The 21,343-nt window shown below is 38.0% G+C and overlaps 1 protein-coding gene across 4 annotated transcripts in view; it reads left to right on the forward strand.

The window, feature by feature from the left end:
* The first annotated feature begins 2,072 nt into the window (after nt 1–2,072).
* Nucleotides 2,073–21,343, forward strand: part of grid1a (glutamate receptor, ionotropic, delta 1a) — a 290,739-nt gene continuing 271,468 nt past the window's right edge. The window contains exons 1-2 of one of the 4 annotated variants that reach the window (XM_079854065.1): nt 2,073–2,495; nt 5,370–5,525. In XM_079854065.1, coding sequence (XP_079710191.1) covers nt 2,417–2,495; nt 5,370–5,525 — 235 coding nt within the window. In that variant the 5' untranslated portion in view covers nt 2,073–2,416. Of the gene's footprint in view, nt 2,496–5,078; nt 5,152–5,369; nt 5,526–21,343 lie in introns of those variants that run through there. The other 3 variants (XM_079854068.1, XM_079854067.1, XM_079854066.1) reach the window with 3 other exon arrangements.

Genomic DNA, 21,343 nt, shown 5'->3' on the forward strand with positions numbered 1-21,343 from the left:
AATTTTTACAGCATGTTAAATTTGTCCCTTTTTGAGGATCAGTAAAAACTTGTCGTTTCGTGTGTGTCCCTTTAAATGCAAATGAGCTGCTGCTCCCGGCACAGAGGGCAGCGGAGCTTCAACAGCGCATGTGTGTTAGCAGCTCTGATTACCTCACGCAGACAAGCACTAAAATGTCAGAAACTGTTCTGCCTTTTATGTTTAAACTGGAGACAATAATGGAGAGACTCAAGAAGAAGTGACAACATGTAGAATGCAACAGGACGTTTCTGAATGGTTAGTTGATGAATTTATGTTGCTGATGTGGAGTTAACTATCTTCAAGTCTTTGATTAGCATATTCTGTCATGATTATCTATAAAATCACTCGTGTGGGAACTGTTGTAAGATGCCTACAGAGTGACATGCTATTGCATTTGTGTTACGTACTGTATTTCAATAAATCTGAAAAGACGGATGCGACAGCTTGAGCAGACTCACAAATGTGCTCTACTACAACAACTCTTCCTTTCAACATGGACTGCCTTGCGTGTTCCTGGGGGCGGGGTTTATGTAAATGTTAGGGTTAGTGATGTCACTAACCCAGGAGGAATGTACTGTAGTCCCTACCAGCCATTTGTTGTAGTCCTTAAAAAAAACGATTTCAAAAGCAAATATCTTACTTTGTTTTGAACTTTGAGCGTTGTAACTTTGCAGATGTTGTTTATGCTCAAACAGTAACATTACACACTAACTAAAGTTAGAAAAGTGAAATCATAATCAACCACCCCTTTAAAAAAAGATGGGTGAATTGAAATTATTGTATTATGTATTATGCCACAGATGCTGTCAATTTAGTTCCCATTCCTCTAATTCCATTCAACATATTTATATGATAGATTCAGCACATTGAAGAATAATTCTGTGGGAGTGAAAATGTTCTACTAGAACTAGATCTACACATCATCATTCATTTTATGTCATTTAGCTAATATGGTATTTCAAATGGCAAATTATTTTTATTAAAAGATGATTAAGAATTACCTGAGGAAACGAAACTGAAAAGAAAAACTAAATAATAATTTACCTGAAAATCCCGTCAATGACCTTATAATACATTCACTGCATACAAAAGTTTAAATTTTGCTCAGTTTATTAAACAGATGAACTCATTTCTAATCATAGGGTTCTCAGAGCCTCGCGACAGCCGTTCGTCTGAGTCACCATAGGGGCGCTGTGGCGCTGTCCACGTCCGAGTGATCCAAGCTGACGATCTGATAGCCTTCACCAAACAATTAAGAGATATTTCTGTTAGTGTCGTCTCAAGAAATATCCTTTAATTGTAAGGTGAAGGTTATCATTCTTCATCCTATATAGAGGAAAATATCAGAAACATATGCTGGAAAAAAACTTGAGAGTCGCATTTTCATGTTTATTAAATGTTGGAGAATTTGTTCAATGAGCTGCCAGACTCGTTCAAACGACTCACCTGATTATCGGTGCAATGTTTTTGTATAACGTTACATGCGTATGCCATAGTATAGATTAGACGTTAGTCAACCATTTACTATTCAGTCATTTCAGCCTCGTCTCCCGTGTTTTCCTTCGTTCCGTGGTTGCAACAGACCTCTTTTCTTTTTCAGTGTGCTAGCTGGGTCTATTCAGTAGCCTACCGGACAAAACATCCACCATCCAGCCCGAGGTCTCCTTTTTCTTCTCTACCACTTCTGGAGTCGCTGTTCGGTGAACTTCTGTGGAGGATTTTAATTGTCCGTATCACCAACTTTTCTTTCCCTCCAGCCGCCCTAATTCAAAATTAGTGAGGGTTTGTGTCTGTCTCTCAATAGGAAAAAAATGTTTAGAATGAAATATTTGAGGAAATTCTTCTTCCTGGTGGTCGGTTGAACTTCACGCGCTGAGGGCTGCGCTAGACCTCCCGCCGCCACTCCGCTTGTGCCGACTCTCTCTGGCGCGCGCAGATTTCATTTCTCCTTGGTTTTTACCGTACCGTCCCGATCTTTCGATTCTTAGGTCACGTGGTGGAGCGAAACGCAAAGATCTGCGAGCTTTCAGAGAGAGAGAGGGAGAGAGAGAGGGGGGAGAGAGGGGGGACTCTCTGCGTTGCAGTTAGCAGTATCCAAACCACAGTGAGAGCTGGAGCGCGCGGACCCGTTGCTTTGCCTCTGACCGTGGTACCCCCGTCGTTTCCCTTGCTCTCCTACCCCTCCTCTTCTGCTTTCCTTCCCTTGAGAGCTTCTTTTCCCCCCGCGAAATATCCTTTCTCACTCTCAATTTTAATAGATCTCGGAGAAAGATAGAAGTGACGCATCCTTGATCTCCTCCACAGTGGTCGTTCTCGCGCACGCTCTTTTTTCTCTGGAACTGGATTTTTGAAAAGACGTGGACGCGTGGATGATACACCGAGGCGAGAACTGGAGATGGAGTTGCTCGTGATCAGCCTCTCCTTATGGATCCTGCAGTGCCGCTCAGCTCGCGCGGACTCCATTATTCACATCGGTAAGTATGGTGGACAGATGCGCCGATTCACAGAAGACTTTCTTCAGTACATCGCTTTTTAAAGTCTAAAGCGTGCAGATTTGACTTGATAGAAGACACATTCACTCCCCTGAACAGTTTGTCATTTGAGAAATGGCTTTAACTTGCCAAGAAACATTAGCAAACAGGTCCACAAAGTGCATTTCAGGTGGTGGCGAACGCGTAGTGATTTTAGCTACACGAGACGAAATCAAATCGAAACGTCTATTCTCAGTCTTTTTCAGTTTTGACTCCAGTCCACCCCTCCCCACCCTTAAGCCTGAACTTTCTGTTGAACGTGACGGAAATTTTAATTCCGTTCAGTGAGGTATGAGCGCGCGACAAGTCTCTTTTCGTGCATGTTTACTCGGCGTTTCTTAACTGAACTTCAACTTGTGTTATTGTCTAATTATTATTGATTGAATAATCTTTTTCTCAGACGCTTTTGTTTTATCAATCGTTTGTATTAGTAAGCTTAGCAGCCAAGATGCTGCATTCGGTCCTCTCCGGTAACTTACACTGGGAACGGAATTGGTTTGCTTGCTGACTTGAATAGATTGGCTCAAAACACCTGTAAATATGTTACTTTGAGAAATGTGGGTAAATAAAACTGGTTAGCAGCATTAGGATAAATAAAACTGGTTCTTGCCGTATTCTGATGATTTATCTGGTGCTTCTGGTGCTCTTCTGTTGGTAGGGAAGCTCTCTTTTGTATGCAGTGGATGTTCTCCATCATCCGGTGTGCTTGGCTCTTCTCCTCACCACAAAGATCACTCAAAATTGGATTTGATGCTTAGTTTAAAGAAGGGTGGATTTTAAGTCCCTTATGTTGTAGCGTAGACACTGTTATAAGAAAAACTAAACTGACCCTTTTTTAGTTACTACCTGTTACCTGTTTATAATTCTTCTCAGGTTTGGTCTACACTATTTTAATAACTGTTTATCCTTTGTATAGATTATAACTTTATCCTGGCTATAGGTGGTTTTAGGTGATGGACAATTATTTTCTAATTGTCTAGGCTACTGTATAGGCAAGTGAGGTAACCCTAATTTTTTTTTCATGGAAGTTATTCAAAAAGGCATTCAATTTGAAAGAGATAAAAGAAAATGTTGGCACAAATTGACCTAATCCTTTATCCTTAAAATTAAGAAGTAAATATATTTTGTATTAAAATATTATTAATATTTGTCTGCCAAAGTCAGTTTGGTGTAACGGACATGCATGAAGCCATTTTGTTGTCATGTGACAAGAAAACTAAAATAGAGAGTTCACTTTTAGACCCTCACGATTGTGTATTTTGATCTATTTGCAAGACATTTTGTTCATGTCAAATAGAGTGACTTAAAGAAAGTCTCTTGCTATTCATGATTCAAAAGTGTAGGATATTTGTTAAAAATACCTTCATTTGTAAAAATAAAATTAAATAATTAAGTTCAATGACCTTGTATTTTAAGGAAAGTATTATATGTATGTATATATACAAATGCAAAGCTTGCATGCAGTATAAAAGCAATATAAACAGTATAAACATCTTATTTGTCTTTTACCTGCATGTGTTGGCTAAGTGATTAAAATGAGCGTGCTATTGTTGCCTCAGTGCATGGCTTGAATAAAGCCCTATTTGCTTCTCCTACACATTTGGCACTTCAGGCCGGCTGCTCTGTGCATTTTATCACTGTCGCCTTGATCTCAATGTGTCATATCATTGATGGGTCACTGTTTATAGTCCTGCACAAATCAGCCTTATTGATTGCATCCAGACACACTTTAATTTAATACTGGGCTGTATTTCCAAGTGTCATGGTCTTGTTAGTGAAACAGAATGGGTTACTCAGTCAACGTTTAAATTGCTCTGTGCAATATTATGTTTAGTATTAATCTGTAAGCAGCTGCATAAAAAAAAAATTCCCCTGCTTAGTACATGGCCCTCTGAAATTCTTGAATCTGATAGGTCAATCGTGGCATTGAACAGAACAATTTTGTATAATGACCTCTAAACAGGATATTTAATGGCAATTTTCATTGGCCATGGCAACAAACTAGTGCTCAAACCATGTATATTGTATTATTTCCAGTCTCTGAACGTTGGTAGAATCGTGCAATTGAAAACATTTAGATTGCAAATTAATGGTATCTAAATTAATATTGTAATATTGCATCAGTGTTCGTCTTATTGCTAGGCTGATTGTTTTCATATATGGAAGCTTTACGGTAATCTACCAGTAAGATAATAAAATCATTTTCTCAAATCAATACTTCATATCCAGTTTTTTATTTATTTTGTAAGTAGCTGTGCAGTAAGAGCACAATCCTTTTCTTTATTTTTCCATTTCATTCATCTGTCTAGGATTTTTGCATGGCCTGTCCACTTTCTGAATTTGAATGACTTTTCAAGGACTCTGTAATCTCTAACAACATATAAAAAACAGCTCAAATTTGCCACGGATGCACCTTATCATGTATAAGATCCCCTTGACATAAAATATCTTCCCGTAGGCCTACAACCCACTGTGTTTCCACAGACTGTAAAACGCCCTTGACAAATTAAGGATGCGTATAGAATATTTACAGCGTTTCCAGTGATTGCGCTCTCCATGGTGCTGAACTCACTCCTAAAGTGCTGTTGGCTAATGACAGGTGAAGAAGTTGCTGTAAATTGTGTCTGATGGTTATATGGTGCATTCTCTATAACCTGAAAGGGTATAAAATAGTTTCAACATTTTAATGCACATTATGAATCTGTGCCCCCTTCAGCTTTACCCTCGAGATTGATAGGCAAGTTTGTAATAACTGTGAAATGGTTTCCAATGTGAATGATATATTAATAGCTACATACATTCTGTTTCATTCAACAGGAGCTATTTTTGAACAAAACGCCGTACGGGACGACGAGGTTTTTCAGCTTGCCATTTCAGACCTGAGTTTGAATGACGACATCCTACAGAGCGAGAGGATTACCCATTCTATCAAACTTATCGAGCCCAACAACCCCTTCCAGGCAGTACAGGAAGGTGAGTGAGTGACTGGGATCTCTCAGCAATTGATTAACCACACCGTTCTACTTTATCTTTCTGTCCGATCTGCTTGCTTGAGCGGTTTCCCGATATCGTCAGACCTTCTCATGAGGCTCTGACGTCAACAAGTAGAATAGCAGCAAGTGTGGGATTTCCATTTATTTTTATGCATCTCCAGGGCTTTCAAGTGTTGATTTCCTCCTCTCTGTCTGTAATTCGATTTAAATCTTTTTCTTTGCCTTTCAAACAAACTAAATAAGCACCTCTTGGAATCAGAATCCAGTGGAAGTGTACCCATGTGGAAATGTGCTGAGAACATATGAGGTAACATGCTGAGGGTGTTTGTGTCACACAAGCAAGCTGGATCAGCAGTGCCGCTCACAGACAGTGATGTATGAATGTAGCAGGACTTGATTTATGTTATCAAGCATGAAGGCCAGCTGTCTTCATCTGTCAGAAATTTTCATTCCCTTCCTCATATAAGCAAATCTTCAGTTTGATCGTGGCTACCTGAGATTAATTTTAAAAACAGATATTATCACAACAAATTTCTCTCATATTACAGAAAGGGTCCATGGTCCGACTTCATGAAAATCTTCTGAAGAAGTTGAGAAATTTCGAATGAAATAGATTGCTTGTATTGATTGTGTGGCAGAACTCAATGAAATTCAATGAAAAAACACCTCAAAGGCCATTTTTTACGCTTCCTTGAGATTATCGTAGTAATCATTATAATTACGCACACTACTTTTGGCGCAATTGGCTTGGTGGGAGTTCTGACGTTGACGTTGCATTTTTTTAAAATGCGGCGTGTATTTTAAATACTTCTTTTTAAAGAGCCTCAAATTGGAGTGGTCTGTTGCTTTCAGTTGCGCTCCCTTTCTCTCTCTAGAGTGAATGTGTCCGGTATCTCCAAACGTGACTACTAGAGTTTATGAGTAAATTATGTCATAATTATACAATTTAAAAAAAATTGACATCTAAACATCTTAATCTTCTTGAGGAAATAAACCTTTCAAATCTGCCTTTTCAGCTTGTGTTGGAATGTGAAGGGTTAAATGAAAGATGCCCGTTTCGCCTAACGTTTTTAGCTCAGTGATTGGTGGTCCAGCAATGAAAATACAGAGGGCCAAGCAATAGCTTGTCAATGAGAGACAATCGCAAATGACAGGAAAATTGACCAGTCGAATTGTCCCTCTAAATGGCTGGGACTCTGATAAAATGCATAACATTAGTGAGAAGGACATTGTTGCTAATTTATTATCTATGCTGTTTTCAAGATTAACTTTAAATGCAAATTTTGAAGGAAGACATACACCAGAGCTTAATTTGGTGTAGAAAGCCAAAGCTTTTGAAAGCATTTCAACCCATAGACTGTAAAAAAGATGGACTGCGCCTCTCTGCTTTCTCTTCACTGTAGAAAAACGAAGCCAAAATATCCAGTAACGGTCCTTGCTGATTATGTTGTTCGGAGCCCAAGTCTGCACAGTAGTAAGCCTGAGTTGGAACGGCATGAGTTGGTCCTGCCCACACTCCCACACCCGTAGACTCAGTCGCAAGCATAGATGTCAAACATGACGTTATACCCTGTTTTTATAGCATCAAATAACTAACTAACCAAATTAATTGGAAAAATAAGTGATGATAAGTATCACATTCATCTGCATGATAAGTACCTAAAATGACAGGAGCCATCTTTGGAAAAAAGGGATTTGAAGTGTAATTGGATACTTTAGTTTGGCTAGTGTCCCATTTGATTACATTGAGAGGGCGGGGTTTAAGACCTATACTGTAGCCAGCCACCAGGGGGCGACCAAAATGTTTTGGCTTCAGATCTCAGGATGTGTGTGGGACACTTGTTTCAACCCCAGCAATAACAAGCGAGACCCCTGGATCAGGGGTTCCCAACCTTTTTTGTGCCAGGGACCAGCATATTCATAAAAAAAATTCCAGGGACCAGTTGTCAATTTTAAGATGCATCGTTTGGAACATATCACTGTGTAAAACAGTAACAGCCAATCATTTATTTGCATAATGAACTAGATGGCAACAAAGGCTACTTGTATGAATATACCAATCTTTTTAAACTTTCAGACCGGTTCACAAAATATTTCCCTTTACTGCCATACAATTAGGTCTACTTCAAAAGCAACTCACACAGCACTCACTCACTAGCAGGTGGCAGTAATGGCAAATTGTATGAAAATACCAGTCCATTTCACCTGTCAAATCTCTCCAGAACCACTAAAGACAATCACTTCAACAGCAACTTAGTGTTTTCACACACCAACAGGTGACAACAAAGGCTAATTGTATGAAAATAAGTGCCAGTTTCAACAATCAGACAGTTTCAGAATACAATAGCAAACACATAACTTAGTGATTTCAGCCAATCATTTTTAAAAGTATAAAATTAGAGATTAAACTTTAACCTTTAACAAAAAATACCAAATCAGACCAATGAGAACAAAACTATTTTAATGTGAGCATGAACTGCTTATTGATATTACTATATTTGTAGCTGTGCACAAGACAAGCTGTTCTTCCTGAGCATCCATAAAAAACATATGCATCCAAAACAATGCACACAAATTCCAGGATACAATAAAACGAAATTTAAAAAGGTCTGCTTCACAAATATGAACGAAAACCAGCTTACAGTTTTTCACCACAAATAATACACAACGGATTTGGCGCCACGGAATCGCCTGTTGTCATAAATCCATACCTAATGTATGAGGTATCGTATTTATGAAGCGTGACTTTTTCTCTCTCGCTATTTTCGAGTTGGTCGTCGCCTTTCCTTTTACCAGAACTGTCCGCAATGAAATTAGCCATTGAAAAAAATATCGCGGCCGCTCATCTCTCCACTTCCCTGTCACTTCAGGTGCTTTTTTGCAGTCCGTTCAGATATGACGCGTTGCTAAGCAATCGCAAGGCGCTCAAAGAAACACATTTTAATCTATTTATTGTTTAGGTTTTGGATTAAATAACATGACGTCATAGCACTTAAAAAAGCATATAAAAAAGAAAATTATTATTATTATAAAAAAAGAAAAAAGAAAAAAAGAAACATTATTCTGGGAATATTTCAAGGCCCGGTACTAACGGGTCCACGGACCGGCACCGGTCCGGGGACCGGGGGTTGGGAATCACTGCCCTGGATGACAGCATTAGCCAAGAAGCTAAAGCTTTACTGCTTGAATTGTAAGCAGTAAGTTATTTAAAATCTAATAGGTCATATTCCAACTGATTTTACTCTGGCCGCCACTGCCACTGTTTTATATATGTTATGCTTTATTTGAGATGAGAAAACAGTGATTTTGTGGAATTACTGGTCAATCTGTAAATTTATTAACTCAACAACCTTTTGTTGTAAATCTGCATAGTTACATTTTTTCCCAAATAAACCATAAGTTTATTAACGTCTGTTACATACATTTAATCGGCTGCTGTGCCAGTCTTATGATATTATTTATTCTCAACATTGCTTGTTTGTTGTGGTGGGTTCCAAAATGCCACGATCGCTGTTCACTGTCTATTATGCGGAAGTGTCTGTTCTGATCGCTGTCATGTTGTATCAGCTTACATAATATTTTATTGGTTTTGTGTGTCATACATTTTGCAACCCAGCCAGTTGTCACCATATTCTGAATGCACTGAAATGCACTTAACAATTGTGAGATGATGCAATTATTTGTAATGAGGGTTTGCATTTGATTAAATTTTGTTTTATTTTGGTGAAAACTCTCACACTCACTGTGCTGTTTGCTTGTTGCATTACTTGTCAAAGGTAATGTATGCAGCACTACAGAAGAGGACACAGTAAGCTAGGCTGATTTTAGGCTGAATTTACTTTTTCCAGACGAGGGAAGGGGTGAGAGGTACAAGAGTCAAGGTTCGCTACTTTCTCCTACAATAGGTTTACATGCATCCAAGGTCGAAAAACCCTTGCATTTTCTTATGATATACATTGCAGCATCACCTACTTTGAAACTGTCTGAAACAGTTCGATCATGGATTTGCTCTCTAAACCACTTTCCGAGAGCCTACTCTCCTCTCATTGGTCAGATGGCCCAGTCTGTTGTGATTAGTCTACTGCTTACGGCACATGTTGGAAACGAAACGCCCACTATCTGAATTTCTGCTCCAGAGGCTTCCTGAGCACTTTACCGCATCTATTTGAGCTTGAGTCCTCATCCAGTGGAAGTGAATGCAAAGTGGATTAGCTCTCGCAGTGCAGAAAACAGTGTCTTCTCGACATGTCGACAACACCAACCAAACTCTTCTAGGCCTCAGTTACAACTACAGTGTTTGAGGACAGGTCAAAGTAGACGTTGTTCGCGGGCAGCCAATGAAGACCATTGGCTGGCATTATGCAAATGTGTTACAAACCTACGTAGGTTCATGCAGGAATTAAGACTGGAATTACTGACAACTTGTTTCAGGAAGTTCGGTTCTGTCTTTTGGGAGAAAATAACTCAACTTCTTGTGCACATTGATCTTTGAAACTTTGCAGACATTTTACATTTACAGACATCTGTAACATGCATGAAAAGCAATATTCGAAAAAAGCATAGTAAGGGTCACTTTTAAGTTGGAAATTAGAAGAAAATAGCAGAATTCTGTTCTTGAGAATGTTTGTTGAATCCACATGACAATAACATACATGAAAAGCAATATCCGAAAAAGCATAGTAAGGGGCACTTTTAAGTTAGAAAATAATAAGAAAACAGCAGAATTCTGTTCTTGAGAATGTTTGTTGAATCCGGCTCCAGAGTGTTTAGAGATGACAATAAGAATGATTGGCCATCCTGAGGACACTGAGTATTGCTCTTCTGTCTTGTTTCCAGGGGCTCTGGGATCGATTAGCCTCCCTGGTTTTGAGTGACAGTTGAGTGGTGATGACCTTTCCCTTTGCTCTTTAGCTCACATTCACCCTACTGAGAAGAAACTCACCTGTCAAAAATACACAAGTGCACACCCACAGTCACATACAGCCACTTAATCTTCTCTATCAGCAACACACATAGACTTTTGGCAAAGCATAGTTCCAGGCTTTTACCCACCAGTCAATAAAATGACTTAAGATCCTGTATATTGAGAGATGACACACAGCGTGAGCTTGAGGCTCAGGTGAGAGTGTGTATTGCGAGGACTCAGCTGTGTGTTTATCTCACTTGCATTTGTGCCGCTATGGGCATTACATCTAATTACTCATTACAGCTGTGTGACTAAATCATTCACCCACACAGACATCTCACACAGTAGGTCAGTGCGTGTGTGGGTGCAGAGGTGTGTGTGTGTGTAGTAGAGGATGAAGGTTTTTTTTCCCCCGGTGTGTGTGAGAGAGACTGTGCTACTGCATAACAATGAACCAGTGCAGTTTTTTTTTTTTTGTTTTTTTTTTTGTGAGAGAGACAATAATGCAAGATAGCAGATTCCTGTTGTGACGAGTCAAGCTAAAATACAAGAGGCAAAAGTGTCCTTATGTCCTGCTGTGCTTTTTGGGGAAAAAGTGCTGACATGGAGAAATAGAGTCACCTGAAGGGGAAATCGCTTGAAAAAGGTCACGTCCTGCGTGAAAACAACTTTTAGCGTCACATTGGAGTCCTCTGAACGGCTCTTTTTATTTCTTCTTCTATTTATCCTGTCCCTTTCAATTTCTCACCCCTTCTGCTTTTTCTCTCCTCTTAAGCCTTTCTAAAGCCCTGATTTGAACTATTTGGCTTCTAGGCTTCAGGAAAGAGAAATGGTCATCCTGGATGCTGTAAGATCTTTCTTTGCTCAAAAGGTTTGATACTCCCTTGTAAAGATCACAGATTTTTCCTTAATTCTTTGCTCTGTCTCCTCCTCTTTCTTCTTGTTTGTGGTGCTTTCCTTTTTTGGAAGTCAAATTTTCATGTTACCTTACGTAAACCTCGCTCCAGACCAAGACGACATCAGTCCGATTCAGCTATGTGCATATTAGATTGCATTAGGTTAGTAACATGTCTGTTCTTCCTATGTGGAGCAGCGTATCAAATTAATGAAAGCATAAATCCTTTAGTTTACATGCTCATGTGAATAGCCTTTATATAGTTCTGTTGTGTTTGTTTGAGAATAGACATGGCTTTTTTTTCCTCACTGGAATTCCTCCACAACTTGTAATATTTTAAAACAACATTCAGAGGCAATGAATACTAAATTACGGCTAAATTACTAAGATAGAATTGCGTGAGTTCAGGGAATACAATATAAAGCTTACAAAATGTTTATCATAAACTAGCGCTAAGACCCAAAATCTGCCCTACCTAAATTTACGGTCAGGAGCCGCTACTGAGTGTGAGGGTAAGTAACAATTGATACATGTTGGCTAAACGTCACAGGTCAAATTTTGTCACATTGCCTCATTCTAGTAAAATGCAGCATTCACCAAGGTAGGCATATTGGCACAATTATAAGATATGTGAGCTATGAAGTTGCACTTGTCAGATATAAAGTGGAATTTGTGAGAAAACAATTCGGAATTAAAAAAAAGTCACAATTGTTAGATATGTAGTTAAGTTGCAGTTTCGAATGATTCATTTGCAATTGTGGGGACATACAGTAAAGTCATAATTTCTTAATGAACTGTAAATGTGCAATTGTGAGGAATAAAGAGACAAAAATGTCATTACTGTCAGATATACAGAAAAGTCACAATTTCTAGAATTTGATGAAAACCTGTCCTCACACACACATTATTTCTTACGTATTCACACAGATAAATTCAAATGACACCTAAGATTATTTGGTAACTGAACTATTAGAGATAAGTTTCCTAGTCGGCTGTACAAGAACGGTCCATGGGTTCAAGTTGTCTCTCTCACGCTCTTGCGCTTTCACTGTGTCTTATCTAAAGCTGAGTCAGGAGGTGGTCTTAGTTGGCAATTCACATTCTGACGTGCCCTTTCAAAATGGCTGCTTGTCTACTTCGGGTCCCCAGTGCAGCTACGGCCAGTGTCTCATATTAATGAGATACAAAATGGCTACTGTCAGGAACTCAGTTTCATTTTTAATGTAGTTTAAGCCTCAAATTACTGGACATCTCATTCATATCAGATCTCAAATATCTGTTGCCTCAGATGGGAAACAGTATTTACTCAATGTTTGTATGTGCTCCAAAAATGCAATTATTTCTAATAATTAAAGTGATGTCTTAATCGCTGTAAGATGTTTACATAACACGAGCAGAACTCTTCACTCCAGTTTGTATGCAATTTTCATTATTCTGATTATTCGCTAATAAGTATGGTTATACCCCATTTAGATAGCCATACAGTGTGCATGTTACTGGCCATTGTTTTAATCTACTCACATCAAATTCAAAATAATTTTTTATAGACGTACTGGATATTATTCGCCGTTATGATGAACATTGCAATGCCGGGTTTGCCTACGCTGCCGTCTCGTTTTTTGCACCGTCTGGATGAGATACTGAGCAGAGACTGCGCAGCGAGTTGTGTTGACAGGGTTTAGTGATTTGGAGAAGAGAAAACTTGAGAATATTGTCACAGATCATCCATGAAGTTGTGTGAACAACACACAGAATCAGTGTAGAACCAAACACATGCGCACTATGGTCAGAACGATAATAATGAGTTTAAGGTGTATACATGCCTGTTTATTGCGATTAAAATCGGCGTACACCACATAGTTTAATGCAAATATGGTTACTACGATTATGAGCTTAATCGCATTAGTTTGATCGAAGTATTGCGTTTACGTGAGGTAAAGTTTAATCGCAATATTGCCAAAAATTGCCAACATTATAATCTAAATAATGAGGGTGCATGTAAATGCACTAAATGACAACAATGACAAGGTTATATATGGGTCTCAATAATCAGAGCTGCGCAGCTTGTTGTAATAGTCTGAAGACTCCTTAAGTGAGAGCAATGCTTTGCCAAGGCATGAAGTGTATCCTGATCTCGGCGTAGTGACCTTCTGATTTCACAAGTACCACCGAAGTCTTCTGTTTAATGCTTATGTTAACAACCCACCTTCAATGGTCTACTCTGATTTAGTCATATTTTTTCACCATAGCATTTTTTTGTGTTACTGGGACATCTCCCCTGGAGAAATTTTAGATAAAGTGCTTTGTTTTAAGGTTTTCAAACTGTGACCCACAAACCCCTAGGGGGCCTCAATGGTCTCCATAGAAAATTTGAGAAAATGTTTAAAGATATTAAATGATTTTCAAAATAATAATAATAAAAACATTTTTTTAAATATATTTTCCAAATTAATTTATTAAAGTAAATATTTTCCTGATAATATTCAGATGACATTTTAATAAAATATTTTACAGATATTAATTACATTTACAGAGTCTCGTTTTAATTTATTATTATAATTTATTATTATAATAAATTATTATAATATTATTTACTTATTCTACTTTTATGAACCTGTCAGTACAATAATACCATGATTAATCGCATGACAGAAAGAATGGTAATTTAACATTTTGTTTAATTTGTTTAACAAATATCTTGAAGTTAACTTTGATAGCCCTAAATAACACATATACAGCCTTTTTTTTTTCCCACTGACCACATTTTTTAAGCATCCCCTTGTGTACCTCTAGTGGTCACCAGACTAAGAGACCACATAGTTACAGCTAACAGCAGTGCAACTCTTATATTAAATGAAAACAATATACACAATCATTACTGATGTTGTCTCAGTTTACATCGCTTATGAATATTTTCATCTGAGTGCTCTGTGTTAGATGTTTATGAGTGCCCTGGGAATAATATAATGAGGTCATCATGAGTACACACTAAGGAGTGAGTATTAATCACCTGCTTTTCACAGAGGCCACGTGCACGCGAGGACAAAGCTCATGCCTCTTGTGGCGTTCGGCACCATGATCTCTGTGTAAACAGCATGCTTGATTAAAGGACGAATATAGATAGAACCTTGTTTAATAAGAGCGGAGTTCTGGAGACAGAACGGTTGGTTAGATCCACTCAGGGCCCTAGAGCCTCTCCTATCATTGTCGAGTGACCAGGTTACTGGCCATGAACTGCTCTCGCTTACAATGAATAAAAAACAACCATCAGATAATTAGCTGCCTGGAGAAAAGAGCTGCCTCAGTCCCCCTCCCCTATCTATCTATCTATCTTTCTCTCTCTCTCACTCACTCTGTATTTAATAAGTACAGTATCCTGATATGCTTTCATTAAGCAGATTTGCATTGCATGGTTATTAGGCTAAAAGGATTATGGTTGTCTCTCTAGTGGTGTGGTCTGGGTAAGCTTGCGGTTCGAGTCATGTGATTTATAAGATATTCTTTTGAAACAGCTGGGAAAGTTTATGGTCAGAGAGTTTGAGCTGCTCCATTCTACAGGATGAAGGAAATTGTCCTTGAAATGGCCTTGCAGTGATGCAAGTGCTGGAAGAGCGTGCAAACGGGTGATGCGAGAATCCAGATGTGGATGTGAGAGTGTGATCAGGGCTGTTAACCAGTAAACAAAAGCAATTACAGTTGCAATGTTTTCATCCAAGTTGCAAAATCAATTTCTGTGCATACAAAAAAAAGAAAAAAAAAAAGAATAAAACGTTTTTGTGCTGTCACATTTATTGTTGTTCTGTGAATTTTTGAGGGTGAAATCCAGCCATTTCAATAGCAATCCATGAGATATGAAATATTTCCCAGTGCAGATTTCGAATTGGGTTCAGTTGGTCATGAACATACACCACATTGAGCAAAAGAAAGATGCTTGGTTTGGTTTCTGTGCGAGCTGTGCTTCATACATTGCTCCACTTTTGACAATAGATAATGGACCCATTTTTGCCCACAAAAGTTTTCTGAAATGTGCTAATGTGACAGCACTTTAAATCAGAGGTTCCATCCTATGGGTTCAAAATGAATAAATAGTCATTTCTGTGGAAACTGGTACAAAATGGAAAAGTAAAATTAAATTGAAGCCACTGTTGCTCATTTATCGAATGTAATAAATGACATTAGGTTTAGAGCATGTAGACAAACTTGTTGAGGCAAAGTCACATGAGGTTTTTTGAAGCGCATCTAAAGATTTATTTGGTAGTTTTGGTTTCTATTATAGTTTACACTCTTCTTACTGAATATAAATCCACCTCAAGTGAGAGCGTTTTAAATTTGATCCTCGTTTATATCCAGCTTTTTTTATGTAAGATCCTAAAATTGCCATTAATATGTAGATGGAAACTCTGCTATTGTAATATTTTTTTTGTATATGTTGTCTTTCTAAAATCTTGGTGCTGAGTTTGAGAACTTCCACAATGCAGCACTCTTTTCAGCTCTAAAGAGAGAAAAACTACAGGACTTTTGGATTTGAAATGGATTTAGCTGTGCTTTTTGTCTGTTATAGCAGTGCAGTAGTTTTGAGAGATGCTCTGATGATTTTGTCAGCAGGCATTGAATAATGGGCTGTCTGGGTGATTTTTAAATTGAATACATCATATTTCATCATTTTGCCTCGCGCTGTGGTTATGAGGTAATACACTCTGGGTTTTCTTTTGCATGTGTGTTGGTGCACTTCAAATCTGTTTGTGGACGGGGAAAAGCCTAAATTGGCAAATCTGCTCAGAATTTTTCAGACCGCAAAGGGATTTGATGGGACAGAGAGACACTCTTTCCTACAAAGCTACTGGTCAAATACTCACGTTGAAATACTCAGCTCATTACAAGTACAAGTAGAAGTTCAGTGGAAAATCTGTCTCTAATGGACATTATGAGTAGCAACATGTTGCCCAAATTCAAATCAGAGTGATACATCTCAATTAATAAGCACTTAGCTTTTTACACTTAGTGTTTTTGCCATTTATTCATTGCTGTTAGTCAGTAAAATGATCAAAAGTGACAGTGAAGACATTTCTGATTTCACAAAAGATTTTAATTTAAAATAAATGCTGTTTTTTTTAAAAACTTTATATTTTTTAAAGAATCCTGACAAAAATATCATGGTTTCCACAAAAATATTAAGCAGCACAACTGTTTTCAACATCAATAATAATAAGAAGTGTTTCTTGATCATATTAGAATGATTTCTGAAGGATCATGTGATACTGAAGACTGGAGTAATGATGCTGAAAATCAGCTTTGCCATCACAGGAATAAATTACATTTGAAAAATATTCAATTAGAATGCAGCCATTTTAAATTATAATAATATAATATTATTGATGAGGGGAAAAAACATGAAAAAAATCTTACCAACCCCAAACTTTTGAACTGTAGTGTATGTTCTGATTGTACTTTGTTTCAAGTCTGCCTGTGGAAAGTGCAGTATGCATCTCAAAAAATCAATGGAGATCCTCAGAATATACTGTACTAACTGGAGTTTTGTTCAAACACGGATGCCATGCGTTTGTTCCTTTTCTGCTTTGCAGAATCATTGGAGATATTTCAGCTCTGAACAATGTGAGAGTTCCTCTCCAAATGTCACCACCAGCTTGGATTTCAACTAGACCTCCTACAGTAATTGCTATATCCTGCATTAGCCCTAAGCTCGCTGAACTTCTGGGCTCAGCTTGGCAAAAGGAGGAGAAATACTACATGCCAGTCCTATGTCTTGCATGATGAACAGTGTTATTGGCTGTGATTAATTCAAATATGAACGCAAACTTTCTTGTCATAATGATCTTATAATAATCTTCTCTTAATTCAATTCGATTTTCACTTTCTATTTAGTGTGCTTAATTGGCATGACAAACAATTACATTTGCATTACCAAAGCAAATTCTCCCTCTCCCCCTCTTTTTTACCTGACACATATTTATATGTCCTGCAGATGCAATACCAGTGTTTAAACTCCAGTCCATATGGTCATATTTTAACAGATGCTATCATTTTTTATGATTATTATTATGGATTATTATTATGATCCCCCTGAGGCGTTGGATACATTTCAGGACTTTTTTTTTTTTTTTTTTTTGCATTTTATGTCCTACAAATTATTTTGATATACTATATTATTTTTTCTATAGTTTCACCTTTTCATGGACTCTTAGAATTAGTCTGTTTTTGCTGCTATGACTTTAAGAAACACCTTCATATGTGAAGGGAGAAACAGGTCTAGTTTTCTACGGATCTGCACACACATTAACTTGTGCTGACGTATTCGGGTTTCCAATGACAGAAATCCAAGGATTTCTGATTAAGCTAAATGTTTGGTTTCAATTAAAGCTCTTTTTAGACTGGGAATTAAGGTTGAGGTCTGAAATTTACGGTGTATTTTCATAGTACATAAAGCTTAAGTACCTCAAAAGGTCAAAATTTTATTTGTTATGATACGATATAATTCTGTGCATTTGGTTGCTTGACCTCTTGAACTCTCGTGCCATGAGTGTGTGAGTAATATAATGCTGAATAGATGTAATCTTGACTCCTAGGTCAAACTCATCAGGAAGATTTGGTTCAGCAATCTAACCTATTGATCTTCTTTCCACTCTTATCGGCTTGTTTACTTGACCCCAGAGAGAGCGAGACAGAGTGTTTTAGCTACTCAGGAAGTGAGAGGAGTGACATTAATGGAATTCAGAGCTGGAAAAAAAAAAGAAATATTCTTAGATAATCCCAAAATCTCTCATGCCAATCAAGCCGTGCAGCTTTCAGAAACCTTACAGCGGGTTACGTCATTCTCATTCACCGCGGCTGTGAGAGGCTCTACTCTCTGCACTCAAACTCTGCTGCATGAATGAGTAAAACAACCTCTATAGTCACAGTCCTCAGCTAAATATGCATTCAATTCAATTCTGAATCATTTGTGCAACACTTGAAGTAATGGCACTTGCTACAAAGCAGCTTTACAGAGATTGAAGCTGACGGTGGCACCGGGAAAAGTCCAAGGGGGTGACAAAAGTTCAAATAATATACATTTCTGATCAGGTTATCTCCTCAAACTCAGTCAGTGGGGACACATTTTAATGCTTGAATCAGGATATTGAAGGATTATGTATATATTTAAAGTCAAAAGGGTCCATTGTTTTTTTTGTTTTTTTTATCTGCATTAAATCTGTGTTTGTAAACTCAAACTATTGGCTGGGTTATCTTCAGAAGTATTTGAAGATCCTTCTTGGCATGTTCCTGTAGATCCCACTTTCAGTGATTATCTCAGGAGGTCTCGACGAGATCATCCTGTATGTTTTGGCAAAACATTTGCCACTCTCGTCACGTTTTCTTTCTTTTTTTTGTCTCCTCCTTTCTTTTTGGTTGTGTGTGTATTTATGTTGTGCTCTCTTTGGTTGTGTGTGTATGTATGTTGTGTACTACTGCAGCTTTTAGTCCAAGACAAATTTCCTGAAAAAGGACAATAAAGTATACTAACTACCTAACTAACATGACTCCTGCAGCTCTGCGCTGCTTCTCTTGCTCTATGGAGCAGACACGCCTCACTTTATAACTGTCCAACTGAACTATCTTATTTCTATAAAAATGCAAAACGACGGTGGGGTGGTGGGCAAGTAATGTAATCGGTGTATAGAGAGGGTGAGGATTAAGAAGGTCAACATAAGATCAAAAGGCCCACACAAGCACGTTGGTCTAGCTTACTTATTTGTATGTGTTATTAAAAGAAATCTAATACATTGGCATCACAAAACATCATAAAGCTTTAAAAGAGAACAAGAGGCCAATTATATGTACAACTTATGTTGGTTACAGCTACCACCAGTCAGTCAACATACTGAACTGACTGATGGAATGTAGAAAAAGGAAAATGAGAGAAGTTTTGGGAGCTTGATGGAGCTAAAACCTGCCAATCAACATGACTCTACAGATCTTTGGCAGTGTCACGTCTGTGCATGACACCTCTCACAGATGCCATCTGCTCTCTCACATGGCCGTCTGATCTGCGATGTCATGATGAATATCATCAGAGTCTCAAGCCCTGTGTTCTAAATCACCTTTTTTTGTCTATCATTTCAGTATTAATATATTTTAATTGTCACCAAATCTCTTTTTTTAATACCTTCATCTCTTGACAGTTAATTTGAAAGATGAAGGATTTGAATGTGTTTCAACGCAGACTCCAGTTCAGCGCAGACTTGAGACGCTGATGATACACACTTGTCACAGCACCTGTCTGCTTAATAGGGGTTGTGCAGCGAAGCCATTATCTGTATATAATTCTGTATTTGATGTAATGACTAAATTGTCTGTATCTGTATTTGGATAGAACAGGATGTGGGCAGTGCTTAAAATAGTGTCTGATTCTATACTGAAAAGACCATTTTTTATGTTACTCTATTCCATTTATTGTTTTCAAATAGCAAATATGCCTTGTATAATTAATAAAATGATTCAAATAAATAATACAAGTAAAATTATGTACTATTTAAAATGATACATTTTTAATTTAAAGATTATGAAAAAATAGAAAAAGGTTATGACTCACCATTGAGTTGTAATTTTAGATGTTCATTAAAGTCGAAATGCATGTTAAATCTTATTGTAAATGATTCGTCCATGCATGTTTCATTTTTTTTCTCGATCTTATGACATTTTAATCAAAAATAACAAATCGATCTTTCTGTGAAACGATAGACTGCTCTTTTGTGACATATACCGGACTTCTCCAATCATTTAGTCCTCTTAAACCCCGCCACTTTGTTACTATCAAATACAAGCTTGCATTCAGATATGCCTCCATCCAATCCACCACAGATGGACTGAACCAAGACCAGCTCTGCATTCAATAATCCGTTTCACTCGCAACAAAAAAATATTGCTTTATCCTTGTGCGTGTTGGATAATCATGCTAACAAATTTTTTTCTGTTATTATAATGAAATTGTTACTCATATTCAGGCCATCCCTTTCTTCTCCTGTTATAGCTTGTAGTCTGCACAGCTAACCAAAAGGTTGTTGTAGTTGTAAACCCCAAAAGGGTTATCCATGACTTGCACTAGATGAAGTCGGACAGAAGTCAACCCACCATTGTGTCACTGAGCAAGAAACTTATACTCAGGTTGCTCCAGGGGAACGTCCCTGTACTAAGTGTCCCTGAACGTCACTTTGGATAAAAGTGTCCTCTAACTCAGGATTAGTAATTAGCCAGGTGAAAATAGATTGTTTGATTCTTCAAAAATATGGCTCTGGGTGACAGAACCCCACCAGAACCCTTGACCCTGTCAGGTGCATCTCACCTCTTAAATGTGCATGTTTGCTAAGGGCATGCCTCCTTTACCGGACGCCAGACGTGCTCATTAAAACAATGTGCCATGTGCTGTGTACACCTCTTGGCTGTCACAAGCAGTTTGCATATGCACTGTTTGAGAGCACGTTAGGATAAAAGATTGATGCATTGTAGTTTTGTTAAGTGTGTTTTTCCCCTAACAACCCCACGCTCTTTAGAAACCCATAGGGAACGCATACAGGAGGTGACAAAGATTTACTGTAGCAACATGAATGATTTATAGAAGTTCTATTGGCTGAGGAACATCGTATTCGCAGTAATAAATGTGTGGGAGAGAAAAGACATTGTTGCGTCTCTTTAAGAACTCCGGGTCTATGTAAATTATTCATAATTATTCTCTCCAAGATCATAGCAGTGTTTTTGCGCTATTAGCGAGTGCACTTTACTTCTCCATTGCAATTCAAAAGTCTGTTTCAGTTACCTGTTTAAGTCCTGTTTAAAGCTGTAGTGTGACTCACCGAGAGTTTGCGAAAATAGGCAAACACAAAGGAGATGGAGATTATACTGTGAACCATTGCAGGTCTGGATTTTCAGTGCAATAGGCCGCCGCATGATGTCGGGTTTTTAACTTGATGGGGTTGATCCGACTGTGTCCAATTCACCAGTCCGA

This window comes from Squalius cephalus, assembly GCF_949319135.1.
Source record: "Squalius cephalus genome assembly, chromosome: 20".
Lineage (NCBI taxonomy): Eukaryota > Metazoa > Chordata > Actinopteri > Cypriniformes > Leuciscidae > Squalius > Squalius cephalus.